General features: G+C 47.7%; 1 protein-coding gene across 1 annotated transcript in view; it reads right to left on the minus strand.

Annotated features, from left to right (window-relative positions):
• Positions 1–7,743, minus strand: part of LOC123031779 (collagen alpha-1(XVIII) chain-like) — a 36,704-nt gene extending 28,961 nt beyond the window's left edge. Inside the window, exons 1-2 of the mRNA XM_044447096.1 lie at positions 7,569–7,743; positions 6,803–6,909 (exon numbers count right to left, since the gene is read on the minus strand). Of these exons, the coding sequence (XP_044303031.1) occupies positions 6,803–6,909; positions 7,569–7,710 (249 nt within the window). The 5' untranslated portion in view covers positions 7,711–7,743. The remainder of the gene's footprint in view (positions 1–6,802; positions 6,910–7,568) is intronic.
• Between the last annotated feature and the right edge of the window lie 7,502 nt (positions 7,744–15,245).

Here is a 15,245-nt window from a genome sequence, read left to right on the forward strand (position 1 = left end):
GAAGTCCGGGCCCAATTCAAGGTGTTGGTAATGACCTATAAAGCCCTAAACGGCTTGGGTCCTGGTTACCTGAAGGAGCGCTTACATCCATATTTGCCCAGTCGCCCCCTGAGATCGGCGGGAGAGGCCCTTCTCCGGGAGCCCTCCGTGAGAGAAATTAGGAGGGTGGTTACTCGGAGAAGGGCTTTCTCAGCGGTGGCGCCTAAGTTATGGAATGCGCTCCCCAGAGAGGTCCGCCTGGCGCCGTCGTTATTTGTTTTTCGGCGCCAGGCTAAGACCTTTTTATTTAAGCAACATTTTAAATGCTAAATACAATTGAATTTTATCTGGCCAGGGCGGCTTATTTTATAATGTGAGTTTTAATTAAGATTATTTTATATGGATTTTAACTTGTTTTATCTATGTTGTAAGCCGCCCCGAGGCTTCGGCGAATGGGGCGGCATAAAAATGTTTTAATAAATAAATAAATAAAATAAATAAAAAGCTTAGGAGATCCAAGAGTTATAGTAAATTGTTGGAATATTAAACCAGTGAGTTTTAGTTTAAATGTAAATGCTTTGTTGTTATTTTAAGCTGAGTTAGAATGAATAGAAAACAAGTCAATATCAAGAATTCTAGATCAGAAAAATTCTTTTGTGAGTTGTAATCTAAATGAGTGTAGATAATAATAGATTTAATGTGAGACATTCTGATTTTGATATCATATGTAATATCCATGTAAGATCCCTTGATATTTTCTTTCTTCCCCTTTCTGAAAAGAAGTGCAAAAACATTGGAGAAGGCTAATCCCACTCCATACCCGCAATGTGACTGCAGTGTTACAGCAGTAACACTTTGACGCTGCCATTTTGCATGCTCAGTTGGAGAGGCTTGTTTTAAACACTTGATAACCTATTATGGTACAGCTGCATGTTTTCTTGTATAGCTTTAACCAAAAGAACCAATGTTGCCTTTGGCAGTGACTGCTGGTGCTAAAACAAGGACATTACTAATATATAATAATGTCTTATTATCCTATGTGAAATTTTGTAGGATTTTTGAGCTCCAAAATGACAAAAGCAAAGAAGCAGCCATTCACATTTGTCAAGCAATCCCCAAATGAGCATCAATACTGCAAGTTCTGGATCAAATTAGGAGATGCCTCCAAGGGCTTTATGAACACTTTTTGAAAGAACAGAATGACGATTTTATATATGGATAGAAAGCAACTTTGCAAGTAGGCACTGGAAGCCACAAAAGCTTCTTGAAAAGAATATATTCCTCCCGTTATATGGTGGCCCAAAGGAACAAAAGAATGAAGACAAGCATAACAATTTAGTTGTGGTGGAAGTCAGCTGGACACACATTCAGCAGTCAACAGTGGCATTAAGAACCATCATCACGGTCATTAACAAAAGAGAGACTTTAAAGTTCGAGTGCTCTTCCAGTTTTCGTTGAACCCATAGAACTCATCATCACTAGAGTCAGAATTTATGAAGCTCTGTTGCTCACAATCACTCACATCACTTCCTTAGTCAGTAGTGGAATTATTGAAGGAATCCACAGTCTACACCAGTTATACAAGAGCTGCCGCAGACAATTCAATAACAAATCTAAAAAAGCCAGTAATGTCCACGCTGCCCTACTAGTAAATAATAGAAAAAAACTTCTGACAAAAAATGAGATATTGTACGGTAAATCAAACACACAGCAGACTAAGTAGCCTTTGAAGAATAAACTTCATACATGAAGGTAATGCTGTTTAAATATCCACTGATCCTAAAAAAAATGTGTCTGATCAACTAACAGAGAACTGATCCATGGAAAGCTTCCTGATAATCACAGGCACATTCCCCATCACTTCCCCATGGGCTTCATTAAAAGACGGGTTGCCATTTGAAAACACACACCGACCTGTGATTAACAGCTCTCACCTGCGCCGGAGCAGTGAGGGTGAGCAGTCCCCGGGCGGTGGGGGTGAGCAGTCTGTCTCGCCATGCGGCCGGCGGGTTAAAGCCCACGGCTCCTCCTCCTCCGCGCCGCTTCCCATGAGCGACACAGCTCTCACCTGCACCGGGCGGGGGGGGCGGAGCAGGGCGTGCCAAGCGCGTGCCGGCCAGGTGGTGCCACATGGTGCAGGCGGCTGGCAGCGTCCCAGGTGCCGGACACATACACATTCGCTCTATAAGACGCACAGACATTTCCCCTTACTTTTGAGGGGGGAAAAGTGTGTCTTATAGAGCGAAAAATACGGTAACTATAGGAATACTTTGGGGGACTCTTTGGAGGCTGCTCACACTGACAAGCACTCCCTGTCACATCTTAAGGAACAATTAGGGTTACCTTTTTGGGATCAGTTCCAAATACTTAGCAGCATAGGAAGCCGCCTCGTTCTGGCTTGGAATGTGGGTCTTTCGAGCCCAGGGCTATCTGCACTGACCGGCAGCAGCAGCAGCAGCAGCAGCTCCACAGGGCTTCAGGTGGGATTCCTTCCCAGCCCCTTTGGGAAATGTCAAGGACCGCACTGGGACTTTCTGCATGCTGAGCATGTGCCCTGTAATGCTCAGCCATGGCCCTTGCCGAGTTTGTTACCTCAGATGTTATCACCTCATAGGGATAAGGAGCCTATGGACCTCTCTGACTGCCGAAGCATCCAGCCAGACAGGCAATGGGGCTCCGGGGTCCCAGAAAAGGCCCTTTCCCAGCCCTGCCCGTAGGAACCCCTCAACAGAAACATTCTACATGGAAGGCAATTTCTCTTCCGCTGCCCCTTGGCCCACCCTTGCAGTGTTTTTCGATAGAGCCCATTCACACATTCAGCTGCCAGCAGTCAAGGGCACAGTGCTCCAGCACAGTGCAATTAAGTGGTGTACTTGCATGTGTGAACCAAGCCCCAATGTCTCTGAACTGGTGTTCATGTTCTGCCACACCCCCATTCATGGGGTCAATGTCTGTTGAATTCTAGATTTGCTGTGTTAATAGACACATCTGCCTATGCACTGGGGGTTGATTCATTTTTCTGCTTGGGCTGCCCTGTTTTTGCTCAGCATTTCTACTTGGGGTGGTCTCTGTCTGCCATTCTCCCTTTGGCACAGAAAGACTTCATGCGCATGTCCAGAATTCCTGATCCATGTGCCCTGTGAAGGAAATGGGGACTTAGCACACAAGTCCAGGTCGCTGTGCCACAACACACAAGGATTTGTTGTGTCTGACAGAACCTTGACTGTTGATAAGGCTGCCGGAAAGGGACAGTTTGGAGTGGAGCAGAGAAGGTTAGCGCGAAAGAACGTCTGTTACAGGAACATTGCCCTTGGGACTTTGGCCCACATTGCCACAAGCTTTCCCTGCGGAGAAATTGGTGGGTGGTGGAGGGAAAGCCAGGAAGATACGGCCCAGTTCACGGCAGGGAAGTTGAGTGAGTGAAAAGTGCAAGAAAAGTGGTGTATTTTATAGATGTTGTGCATGTACTCGTGCTACAACTACACTAGCCACAGCTGCCCACTTGTAGTAACTCACAACACTCTGGCCCCAACTCATATGCATAAGCAAAACATGCACCACAAATGCCCATGGTTAGAATTTTGTATATTATACAAATGTACACACAGATGCAGGTTGTCCTTCTCAAAGCATAAATCCTTCACTGATGTGCTACTCGCAGTTTCACACACCATGTGAAATGTTTTATTTATTGAATTATTGATAACATTTATGGGTTTCTATGTTTTGTTTTATTGTCTTTTAATTCTTGCAAACTGTCCAGAGAGGCATGTGGCTATTGTGATGGTCTAGAAAAGCTTGAAATAAATAAAATGGAACGGTAAAGCCAGGTTTGCTGCTGAATATCCCTGACAGAGGCTTGCAGTCAGACAGTCCCCTGATAGGTAAATGGCTGTGAAGCCACTCTTTACATGTTTAGGAATACACCTCAGATATTTTTTGTGCTACACCTAAAAGAAAAGGGTGAATGTAGCTTCATGGGCTTCACATGTGATTTTTCTCTCAGAGAGTACTTTGAGCTTTCTGTATAATTAGTAAAGTCCTTTCCTGAAGCAGAACCCCTCAGTCCTGAGACACACTCGTACGTCACATACAGGCATTTAACGTGTGCAACACAACCACCCCTTCTCTGCTTTAGTACACACAGAATACTCACAAGATTTCACAACCACAACATTCCTGGTTCTGTGTTGACCATCACCACTGCAGATTAAAATCCCTGCTTTGCCCGATACCACATATGAAGTGTGTGTCTCTGTGTGTGTGTGTGTGTGTGTGTGTGTGTGTAGAGTCAACTTGTTTGCCATTAGAAAATAGTTGTCATGCTGGATCAGACCAAAGGTCCATCTAGCACAGCATGGTGCTCGCAACAGTGTCCAGATAGATGCCTATGTAACAACTTTGGCTGTGGATACAGTAAGAAGGTTAAAGTATAACTGGTCAGCATGGTATGTAATGAAACATCTCACATGTTACACACAAACATTTATATGTAGCACTCACAGAAGCAGGAGGGAATCGAACCTCAGTGGCATGGCGCATGGCTTCACATGCACAAGACCTCTGATTCAATCCTGCATCAACACTCTGGCTAGAAAGACCACCATCTAAAACTTTGGAGAGACTTTGCTGGTCAGGGCAGACCAGAGATGGCAACCTTTTGACAACGTGAGATGCTATCCTGGGCACCACTACAAAATGGCTGCCATGGGAGGTGTAGCTACTCACAGGAGAAAGCAACCTGCCCCAGAGACAGAGTAAGAGGCAGAGGTAAGGACTGGGCCTCCACACAATGACCAGAAAGCCTCTTTGAAGCTACAAGTTTCAACAGCAAAAGGAAGCTGGTTCAGGGAAAGCAGAACCTTTCTCTCTCTCCTCACCCTCCATCAGCCAATCCATCTCCCTGCTCTTTACTCTCTTATCCCCAAAATTTCTCGCTCCCTCTCTCACCCTAGCTCACCTATAGATATGCGTATGCTTCCATCTACTGCACATGCTTCACAGCCACAATCCACCCACCCACCCACCCCCCTCTCTTCTTTTCACTGCAAGCACCTGGGTCACTTTTTCCCAGGATTCCTCCAAATTCCCCCTTGCTTTCTCACACACATGCAGCCTCCATCCATTCAGACATGCAAGCGCAGCCCTCTCCAACAGCTCAACTTGTTTCCAGCGGGCTCCCCACTCCCCCTTTCTGCTGGTCTGGGCATCCCCTCCTCCCAGGTGCTGCACCTTGAGCTCCCCACTGCTTTAGCAACACCCTCCCCCCCGCAACACGCACATTTATCAAGCAGGGGCTCCTATTTCTTTTTTGCTTCTTGTTCTTGCTGGGTAGGCATCCCCCACACACAGCCAGAAACATTCCTGGGAAGTGAGGATGGCGACAGACAGTGGCCCTCACCTGGACTTGAAGCAGTCCCAGCTGCTGGTAATAATTTTATTTTAAGCACACACACAAATACCTAAAACAAAGGAGGCAGGAGACACTCATGGTGGGGGGCAAGAAAGGTGTTCAGGGATAAGCTGGTGTCGGTGGGCGCAGTGGCCTCTCCCCCAGTAGTTTCCTAGATGGTACTGAGCAAGGTGGGGCATGTACCTCTGGCGCAGACATACTGAGTGAGGTGGAAAAGTAATCGATCCTACTGTAGGGCAATTCCTGTGTACCTGACACAGTCCATTCTCGGGATCACCTAAGGTAGATCAGAGTGTGGCATCTTAACTCAGAGCCCAGAGACTTTTATAACAGAATGGAATGAGGAGGTGACTGTTCTTCTCAATTAATTATTACAGAGTACAAGGGTGAGAACTTTTGTAGGCAGTCTTCCCACACTGCCTCCATGGGCTGAGTGCCACCATTTTGCACAGGTGTGTAACTGTCAGAAAATTTAATACAGAGCAGTGCAGAATTACTTAAAAAACTTGTTGAAGGCTGGATTGCCCCCTCTCATCCTCTGCAATCGACACAGGCATGTGTGTACACCTGTTTTCCATTCCTGCAGGTGAGGTGTTAAATCTAACCATTACCATCATCATCAAGCATGTGGCATTGCATTATACAGAAATGCTTCAAATTAGAAAACTAAAGAGTGGCCATGATCCTGGATCGGTCTTTTAGAAAAGCTTGCTCTCTTGTTGCAGCTTTGAAGGCTGCGGTACCTGCCTGATGTTCACACACATGCCCCCTCATTCCATCACACACCTGTTGACTTGCGAATTCACAAAGAGACCACTGCAACACATACATGCAGGTATGTTGCGTATTTTTTTGCGTGGCTATTCCCTTGGAAATCTTATGCCAACCACGAACGGGCAAGGGACTCTCACTTGCTCCAACCAGCGCTATGGGCATGACAATATGACTGGGCTACTTCACAGGACTGTTGAGGATTACTGGAATAAAGTGGAATGATGTGAACATTCAACTCACGCCATAGCTATGCCAGGCGCCACGCTGCTATGCCCAGTAAACATCCCCTCTTTGGCAGCTGTGCTTTTGCACCTGCAGTACCTTTACCTATCCATCGTAAGTACGTTTTCCACTCCTGCACATGCTTCTTCAAGAGGCTGCCTTGATTTTAGCAGCACTATAAAAGTCAGAAACTGAGCACCTCATTCCCTCTGTATGAGGGAACGGGAAATGCATCAGTTGTGGAGTATCAGCTTGTCACAGGAAATGCCAGTTAGAAGCACGCAAACTTATTCTCCTGCCCTGAGCAGGGGGCTTGGCCCATGCACTCCAACTCTACGATTATGCTCGCTCGCCACACAATTTGCCACGCACAATCTGCCTCACACACCCAGCCTCCACATGGCGACTGCTCACCGGGTCTGCTGTACTTTCAGGTGTGGCCACCTCCTCTGTAAACGTGTCAAGTGAAGGTGTGCTCGGGACCATCTTCTCCATGGGTAGCGTGACCTCAGATTCCACCTCTGGGGAAAGCAAAAGCAAAGCCCGGCTATTACTGCATCAGAGCACCACCATCAAAAGGAAACTGCTCCTCTGTCAACATGATGTTCCCAGCACGGTGGAGAAAAGAACCACAGTTCTTTTTGGTGCTCACAACAATCCTGGGAGGTGGTTATGCTGAAGAGCCTGCTCTGTAAACAGCAGGATTAGAATCCAGTCAAAGTCCACCATGCTGACCCTCCTTAGAGTTCCCAGCACAGCTGCTGTGTTGTGTAGCTGCTCAACAGGCAGCAGTTCAACAGATGCAACTCTTCGCCAGACAAAGGTGCCATGATGTGGAATTAAGAGGCATTTTTGTGGTATTTGCATGCAGGGAAAGGGAGCCCCTGTGGAAATCCTGCCTGCCACAACCTGTTGGAGCATTTGGCACCCTGGTGGGTGGCCACCCAAACCCCAGGCAGCTTCACTCGCAGGACCTTCTGCTCCAAACTGCAGCACACGTGTCCAAATACCCCTGCGTGGTGCTTACAACCCGGGATCCCCAACTGCCCCCCAGCACTCCCCTGCAATAGACACCTTTGCGGTGGAGCCTTCTGGTTCCTCCAGTCCTCCAACCTCTTCCCCCATTGGAAGGAGAAGGGGAAGGAGAGGAGGGACCGCACACCAGAGCCTTTGCACTCACCGCGGGCGGTCGTGGCCACCGTAGTGTCCTCGGAGTCGCCAAAAGGCCACCAGAGCTGAGCTCCGCCGGGGGCAGCCAGCGCCGCTAATGCCAAGAGGAGGCCGAGGCAGCGGGAGGGCGCCACGCTTCTGGGAGCCTCCATGGCCCCCGCTGGATTCACCCTTCGGCACGCGCGTGCTCCGCTCCGCGCCAACCTTTGGCACTTCGGATCGCGGCTCTTATCAGCCCGGGGGGGCCGCCCACCGGCTCGCTCTCCACCAGTCAGAGGGCGCCTCGCGCCAGCGCGCTACTTTGATCTCTCGGGGGCGGGGCGGGGCGGGGCCCCCGCTGGCTTGAGGATGGCACGGGCGCGCCCCGCCAAAGCACCAAGTGCGGCACGCGCGCGCGTGCCCCCTTCCTCAAGGGACTGCCGGGGGAAGTTAGATCCACGAAGTATAGACCATGGAAAGCATATTGGCCATTGACAAACCAGTCTCTGGTAAAAACAGGCACACCCTGGCACTGACAAGCTAATTATCATATCCAGTGTGGTGTAGTGGTTAAGAGCGCTGCACTGGGACTCAGGCGATGTGGGTTTAGTCCCTGCTTGGCCATGGAGCCAACTGGGTGAGTTTGGGTGAATCACAGACTTTCACCCAACCTACCTCACAGGGTTGTTGTTCTGGGGTAAGATTGAGAGCAGTGGGAGGAGAACGACGCGTTTTGAGTTCATTGTAAGAAAATAGTGGGATACACATCTAAAAAATAAAAAATACACAGTGCGATTTTTAAAAATCCCTTTCTCCTTATGCAAGCCATGGTTAACAGAACTGACCCTGTGGTTTCATGTTGCTTGGTTCTGAATCAGTCATTTAAGGTCACTTTGCCAGATTATTCTTGTCTGGAGAGGTGGGCCAGTTTGTCCTGCGTGGTGTGCAGAGGGGAATGATGGCATTTGTCGTGTCGGAAGATGAGCAAGTGAACAAATTGCTGATCTTTTGGATCACATTATTAGGTCCTGTGAGTGTATTTCCAAAGTAGATGTGGTGATACTGACGGCGTCTGAACCTGATGCTAATTCAGGTCCCCCATGTCTGCGTGGGTTATATTGCTGTTATGTTGGGTGAATTGCTGTTTTAGGCTCTGGGAGCTGCACACGAGCAAATGCAGGCCCACCATGCAAGGCCTGGGAGAGCGAAGTGCCATTTTCCAGGATGGGTCGCTGATCAGGCATTGGCGTTGTTTTAATTAGGAGCTACAAGTTGAAATAAACAGCATCCTGTCCTTTCGGGCTTCTCTACACAAAGCTTTTAACCTGCTACTTCACTGCTGGTTCTATTTCTGAATTCTTTGCTCAGTTAAGAACAGGGATTTTTCTTTCTTTGCCTTTCTGTGTATTCCATGACACAACTACAAGGTGGAACTACGATATAGCAGAATTCTGAAAGTACACAAGCTTCTCTCAGCACTTTCAGCTCTAAAAAAACCTGCAGAAATGACTACAGACTTTCCCAACTGGAGTCTATCTGGACATTTTGATCATGACCTGTGGCTTGCCAGACTGTCCTCCACCACAGGACCATCAATTAATTTGCTGTGATAGTAGGACTTCGTTAGCTGCTTACACAGGTCTTATGATGTCCCTATTATTTCTGGGGATGAATCTGCCATCATGGTTGGCATGAATGAAATGGTGTGGTAGATGATGCTGTTTTCTGATTATACCAGATTGAGTGCAATGGCAGAAGCTCCCTGCAAAATCCCAAATGCAAGGCCATCTGGAGGGGTCCTTGCAGAATTCTTGTAGCATTGAGAGATTAGTTGTGTGCCAGTTGCACGCTGCTGCTACGGTTAGCATCATAGAAGAAGTATCCTTTGACCCGTGGAGAACAGAAATGTATCTAGGCCACCTCAGAACTATACGTGTAGGTTTGGTGAAGCAGAATACAAGTCCCATGAAAGAAAAACTCTTAACGCAATGCATGGCTGGAAGGATTCAGAATATGGTTAGACCAGTTCAGAGCATCCCTGTTCTAGCCAGTGGAAATATGCAATAGCTTTAATAAGTTGCTTTCTTTTTCTGTGCAGATCCAACATAAAGAAACATAGTCATGCCTATATTTCGGCCCCACCAAATCCACATGTATGACAAAAAACTGTCAGGCATTTTCCCATCACCACACCAAGCAAATGATGGGAAACTCGACTTGGCAATTGCTCTGTGAAAGCCAGAAAATATGTAATCATGCCCTGGTGTCCGGGCATCTGGGAAACTTGACTCAGCTGTCTTCCCCACAGCACTCTACTCAGGTGCATAAGCAAGAACAAACACTTGGGTGTGATGTCCACACATTGCATGTGTGCCACTGGAAACAACTGTGTAACAGCCACGTTTCCTGCAGCAACCGTAATGCCAGGACTGCCCTAAATTGATTAAAAAGCAAAAGAGATGGAGAGGGGAGACTCAGCAGTTTCTCTACCACCACAGACAGGCCAGGGGAATTCTGGCAAGGACTGTTGTCTTGTACCAGCCCCGTGTCTCGAGCAATGCAATCTTTATCGTGGGGGCCAGAGAAAGCAAGGAGCTGGAATCCATGATGGCAGAAGAGCTGCTGGCAAGGACACGCGGGGCGATGATCCGATTGCTGAGGCTGCTGGGCCAAAAGTCAACACTTTGCATCCAAACATACCTCCTCTCCACGCTGTCCTTTTGCCTTGACCAGTATGTGCTGTTCACTAAGCAATCTACAGACTAAACACCAAGCACAGGCGTCAGTGGGCGATAAGGTTTGAGTGGAGTGGGGTCCCTGTTTGGGTTTTGAAAACACCCAAGGCTGCCTGGGGTGGCCATGCTCTTTGTCTCCCGATTGGGGAATGCAGTGAGTTGCTTTTCTGCCATTTTACAACTTTACAAGGCAACACAAGCTAAAATGCTGGCAGATGTCTACACATAAAGAAAATAAGACACACTGATTCACATAATAATTGCCTTATTTCCTTGTCCTTGTCTTCCTTCGTGCATATGGACTATGGCTGCAATCCTGTGCAAACTTACCTGAGAGAAAACCCCTTGCAGTCAATGGGTTTCATTTCTACATAGAATTGCACTGCTTAATGGAAGTATTATTGCTTTATGTCTTAAAACAGGCAAACCCTAATCTTTCTTCAGGGGTATACAATCTCTATTTTAGTGGACATTCAGCATAAATTCCAGATCAAACTCACAAGTAACCCAATACTACTACTATGAAGTAATCATCTAGCAACCTTGTCCCAGCGTCTTGGCATGCAGCTCTTTCTTTCCCCAGGTGTAACATCCACCTGTGGCCAATTCGGCCTTCCTCCCGCAACCCTGTGATGAAAGACACAGAGCTATTGGGTGCCTCCTTGACATACATTTTTTTCAGAAGGTGCAACAGGCTTTTCTACATAGCAGCCTATCTAATGCTGCTAATTACCTTGTCTTAGTTGATTTCCTCCCTCTGAATTATTCTAGGGAGGTTGTCTCTCCCTCTGTCCCATTCTGCCTTGCAGTGTATAAGGCAGGGATCTCCAACTTTTTGGGGGCCATTTGGCATTTTGAAAAGTCTCCGGCCCCTCTTCCCCTGCCCTCCACCCTCCAGCTTGCCTTTGGACTCCCCAACACATGTGCACTCATGGACATTTGTAGGCCCTTTACAGAATGTCATCATCCCCCCCCCCCCGCCCCCCAGGCCTCTCCCAAGTTTTCCAGCCATTTTTGCAGCTTGTTAAGGGTCAGCATTTTCCTGGATGCTGCCATTATTCACTACAGAAGCCTAGCATGTTTCTGTAATTCCAGTCCCCTTGTGTTGCGGCCCCCCTTGGACCATAGAGAAAAGGAAGAGAGGAAAAACCTTCATGGGCAGCCTGTTCTAATCTTTCCACAAGGAAAACAGGAGGCAACTTCAGTAAAGGCTCAGGTTATATGGTTTGTATAGTTATATGGCTGCTTCTCTTTCCCCTTCTCACCACTGTCTCTGGCTCCTATTCTCACTGAATCCTCTTTTCTTCTTCTCTCTCTGGCTTGCCAATGGACAGACCTCCCCAACCGCTTGTTGCCTGAGGATCCTTGGGTGCTGAAGCTCAGCTTTGCCCGCCTTCTGGCTGTTCTGTGCTGGTGATGCTGGCAGGCTGTTTTCCGCTGTGCCAGTGAATGGAGGAAAGGCTCCGCTCCCTTCTGGAAGAGGGAAAGAGCGTTGTGGGTGCCTCAGCCTGGCCTTGTGCATGCAGTGGGGCCTGCAGGCCCCCCATTGGAGGTCCCTGGTATAAAGTTCCTCTCCAGTAAACCACTCCCAGCCTGGCCTTGTGGGGAGTTTAGCCGGAGCGTGTGCGCTCATGCCTGTGCTCTCATGCACACTACCTAGAAATCAACAGAGACTACACGGTAGATGCTAGGTGCAGGTTGAAATTCTCCTCCTGCTTGAAAGCTTTCTAGGTGATCCTGGATCTGTTACTCAGGGGTGGGAACGGGGTGATTCACCAAATTTTGTTGCCTGTGGGGAAGAGCAAGAGGGCACTCTCTCCTGGTCCACGTGCAAAAGCCAATTGGGTTAGCAGCTGAAAATTTCTGCAAGGCTGAGAATGGGACAGTGTCTTCCAGCACTTGTGAAGGTAGCAGGGTGATTCAGGGGGTGTAGGACAGGTGGTGGGGTTCACTGCTCTCCCCTCAAGCACCTTGCTGGCACCTCCCAGCATCTGCCTTCTGGGGTGACTGTCTCACTCTTCCTCGAGGCAGGTGCCTTGTCACAACTCTGAGCATCCCTGGACATTGGCCAGGAAGGCAGGAGCTTGTGGGGAGTTGAATGGCAAAACTTCTGGAGGTCTACCTCCTCCCCATCCCAATAAAACTCACAGGGCTGTGAAACTAAACTGGCAGGCAGAACCAAAACTTGCATACACTCGCTTAGCTGAGCAAATTTAAGCAAGCGTGGTATCAATGCATCAAGTTATGAAACTTAGTTGGACAATTTCAGTATTATAGCAGTTAATAATTTCATTTTGATAAGCACATAATGAAGTCGTATTTTTTCACTGACAAAAATTCCTCCCCTAGCTTTCTAATTTGCCAGAGATTTCCCATTTTAAGTTGGCTTAATAAAGACACAATCCTAAGCATGTTTAGACAGAAAAAGCGCAATACCCAGCATCGCTCTCTTAAAGTAGTGAAAACACTGCACCCTTTCATGCCTTCCCCTTCTGCTCTGGAGCCCCCGTGTGGACATTTGTGGAGGTGCAGGAAGCAGAAATGCAAATGAATCTACTCACATACCATTAAACGTTTGGTTTTCTTCTGAAACTTTTCTTCAATTTATCCATGGTTGGCCTACAGGGTGGGGGGGGGGGGAGCTCAGTAAATCAGTGTGGGTCCACAGATGGTCAGCAGCTGTGCCAGAGATATAGGTGTGTTTAGTGACTAGATTAGCAGATAAACAGTCAAGTGCTGTGAATTGTGACAGGTCCCAAGCACAGCTTTTAACATTCAGATGAAGATTACATTGGGACAAAGAGAATCCTTTCAGCAGGTTTCATGTGAGAGCCTGCAGAGAGCTTGTTTAGCAGAGGGATGTAGCGATTTACTTAACTAGCTAGCTCTGTGTTCCTGAGTGGAGCTTTCAGCAGATCAGCGGCTGTGCCGGCGCGTATTTTGAGCGATGGAGCCGCAGCAGAGGGGTTCAAGAGCCACGTGGGGCTCCGGAGCCGTGGGTTGCCGACCCCTGGTCTAGGCTTTTATTTTGGGGATACAGTCAGCACCCTGGACAGCTCCTATAAAGTTCAAAAGAAAGGCTGCAATGCATAAGGATGAGGAACCCCACTGATACAGGGTCACCAGCCTCCCCTGGTTAAACCTGCCTTCAACTCTCACAAACAAATGAAAAATGATGCTTCCTGAGTTTGCTACCCCTTTAAGAAGTGGAGGCAAAAGGCTTAATGTGACCTTCTTTGGGAACATCCAGCTAAATCTAAGCACCTCTCATTCTTAAGCAGGGGGTTTTAGAACATTTGGCATCTCTGCTCAGAAATGCACCTGAGGTGTGCATCCCGCGTGGTTATGGGTTCTTGGAAGGGGCAAGAATGGCTGGTATGGGAAGCCCCAAACCAAGATGGGAGGAAACGGCCCTCACCTGCTGCTGTCCCTCATCAGATGGAATGTCTACGTATGACTCTGGTACCCTAAGATGTTTTGGACTGCAGCTTCCCCATGTCCCAGTCAGCATGGCAAATGGTCGGGGATTATGGTAGCTGTATTCCAAAGCATGATGCTGGGAGCAATGATGGCAAAAGGGGACGGCAGAGGATGCGGTGGCTGGATGGAGTCACTGGCGCAGTGGGTGAGAGCTTGGGTGGACTCCCAGGGATGGTGGAGGACAGGAGAGCCTGGAGGAATGTTGTCCGTGGGGTTGTGATGGGTCAGGCACAACTTTGCGACTAACAACAACGAATTCAAAGCGTGCAAGGCAGCAGTCTTATCCATTAGTCAATGAGTCCTGTGTGTCAGTAAGCAGCATGGGCTTTTTGCAAACTAAGAGCCTAATAAAGTCCTGTTCTGCTCCCTTCCCCCTGCAGGAATTTGAACAAGAACAAGCAGAATGATGGTGGTGAACATTTATCTCATTAAACAGGTACCAATGCACATATTAAAACAGGGATGACAAACCTATTGTGTAGTAATTAGGCCATCTGCTTTTGACCTTTTCTTCAGCATGACCTGGAAATAAGAAGACGTTTCACAGCAATTTCCCTTTAAACGTCCTTCAAATACTGCAACTGTTGCAAAGATTTTCAGTTGTGCTTTTTGTAGGCAGGAGAGCTGTGCCATGGCATACATCTTGCTGGCAGGAAATTATGCATAGACATGCAGAGACTTGATATTTGGGATGTTTTCTGAAGGTACTGCTGAATGATTTGTTCTTGCATACTTTCTAGTAAATATGCGAGTGTCCTATCCTGCTTCCTGAGTGGGTTTCAAATGGTAACATTGGCCTCACCCACTCTGCCCTTTGCTCTGCTTAAAGGCGGGATTCCCTCCTCCCGCCAGCCTTTCTCATTCTGCAGCTTGGCAGGTGGGCTCCTGTGGCAGGACCGAGGGCAAAGAATCCCACTTCTCTGTCACCCTTGCATCTGCACAGGGTCCTCCAGTGGAGCAGTGTTGGGGCTGATTATCTTCTGGGGAGAAATCATGGATTAGATTCTACATTTAACACAATTTCATTAACAGAGGTATATAGAGTACGGTCTGCTCCAAGCTTGTTGGATGATTTTCATGTCCCTACCTGGGTCCTAAGATCATCATCTGAGGTCCTTTGCAGTAAGCAAAGGAAATAAGGATGGCGACAAGAAGGGCCTTCTCAGTGATGGCACCCAGACTCTGGAATCAGCTCCCCAAAGAGGTACACCTGGCACCTTCTTTTCTTTTTGGCACCAGGCAAAGACCTTTTAATGTACCCAATATTTTAACTGTCAATGTTAAATTTTTTAGTATTTATGCATCTTGTGCTACTGCACTTTTGATTAAGAAATGAAATTATGTGCAGTGTTATTGTGGCTTGGTTCTGTGATTGATCATTGTGGTTTTATTGTGGTAATATACAGTGGTACCTCGGCTCATGAACGCCTCAGTTCATGACCAAACTGTGTCGCGAACAAAATTTTCATAAAAGTATTTACTTAGGTTGCGAA

Source organism: Varanus komodoensis, unplaced genomic scaffold (assembly GCF_004798865.1).
Source record: "Varanus komodoensis strain SLA01 unplaced genomic scaffold, ASM479886v1 scaffold50, whole genome shotgun sequence".
NCBI lineage: Eukaryota > Metazoa > Chordata > Lepidosauria > Squamata > Varanidae > Varanus > Varanus komodoensis.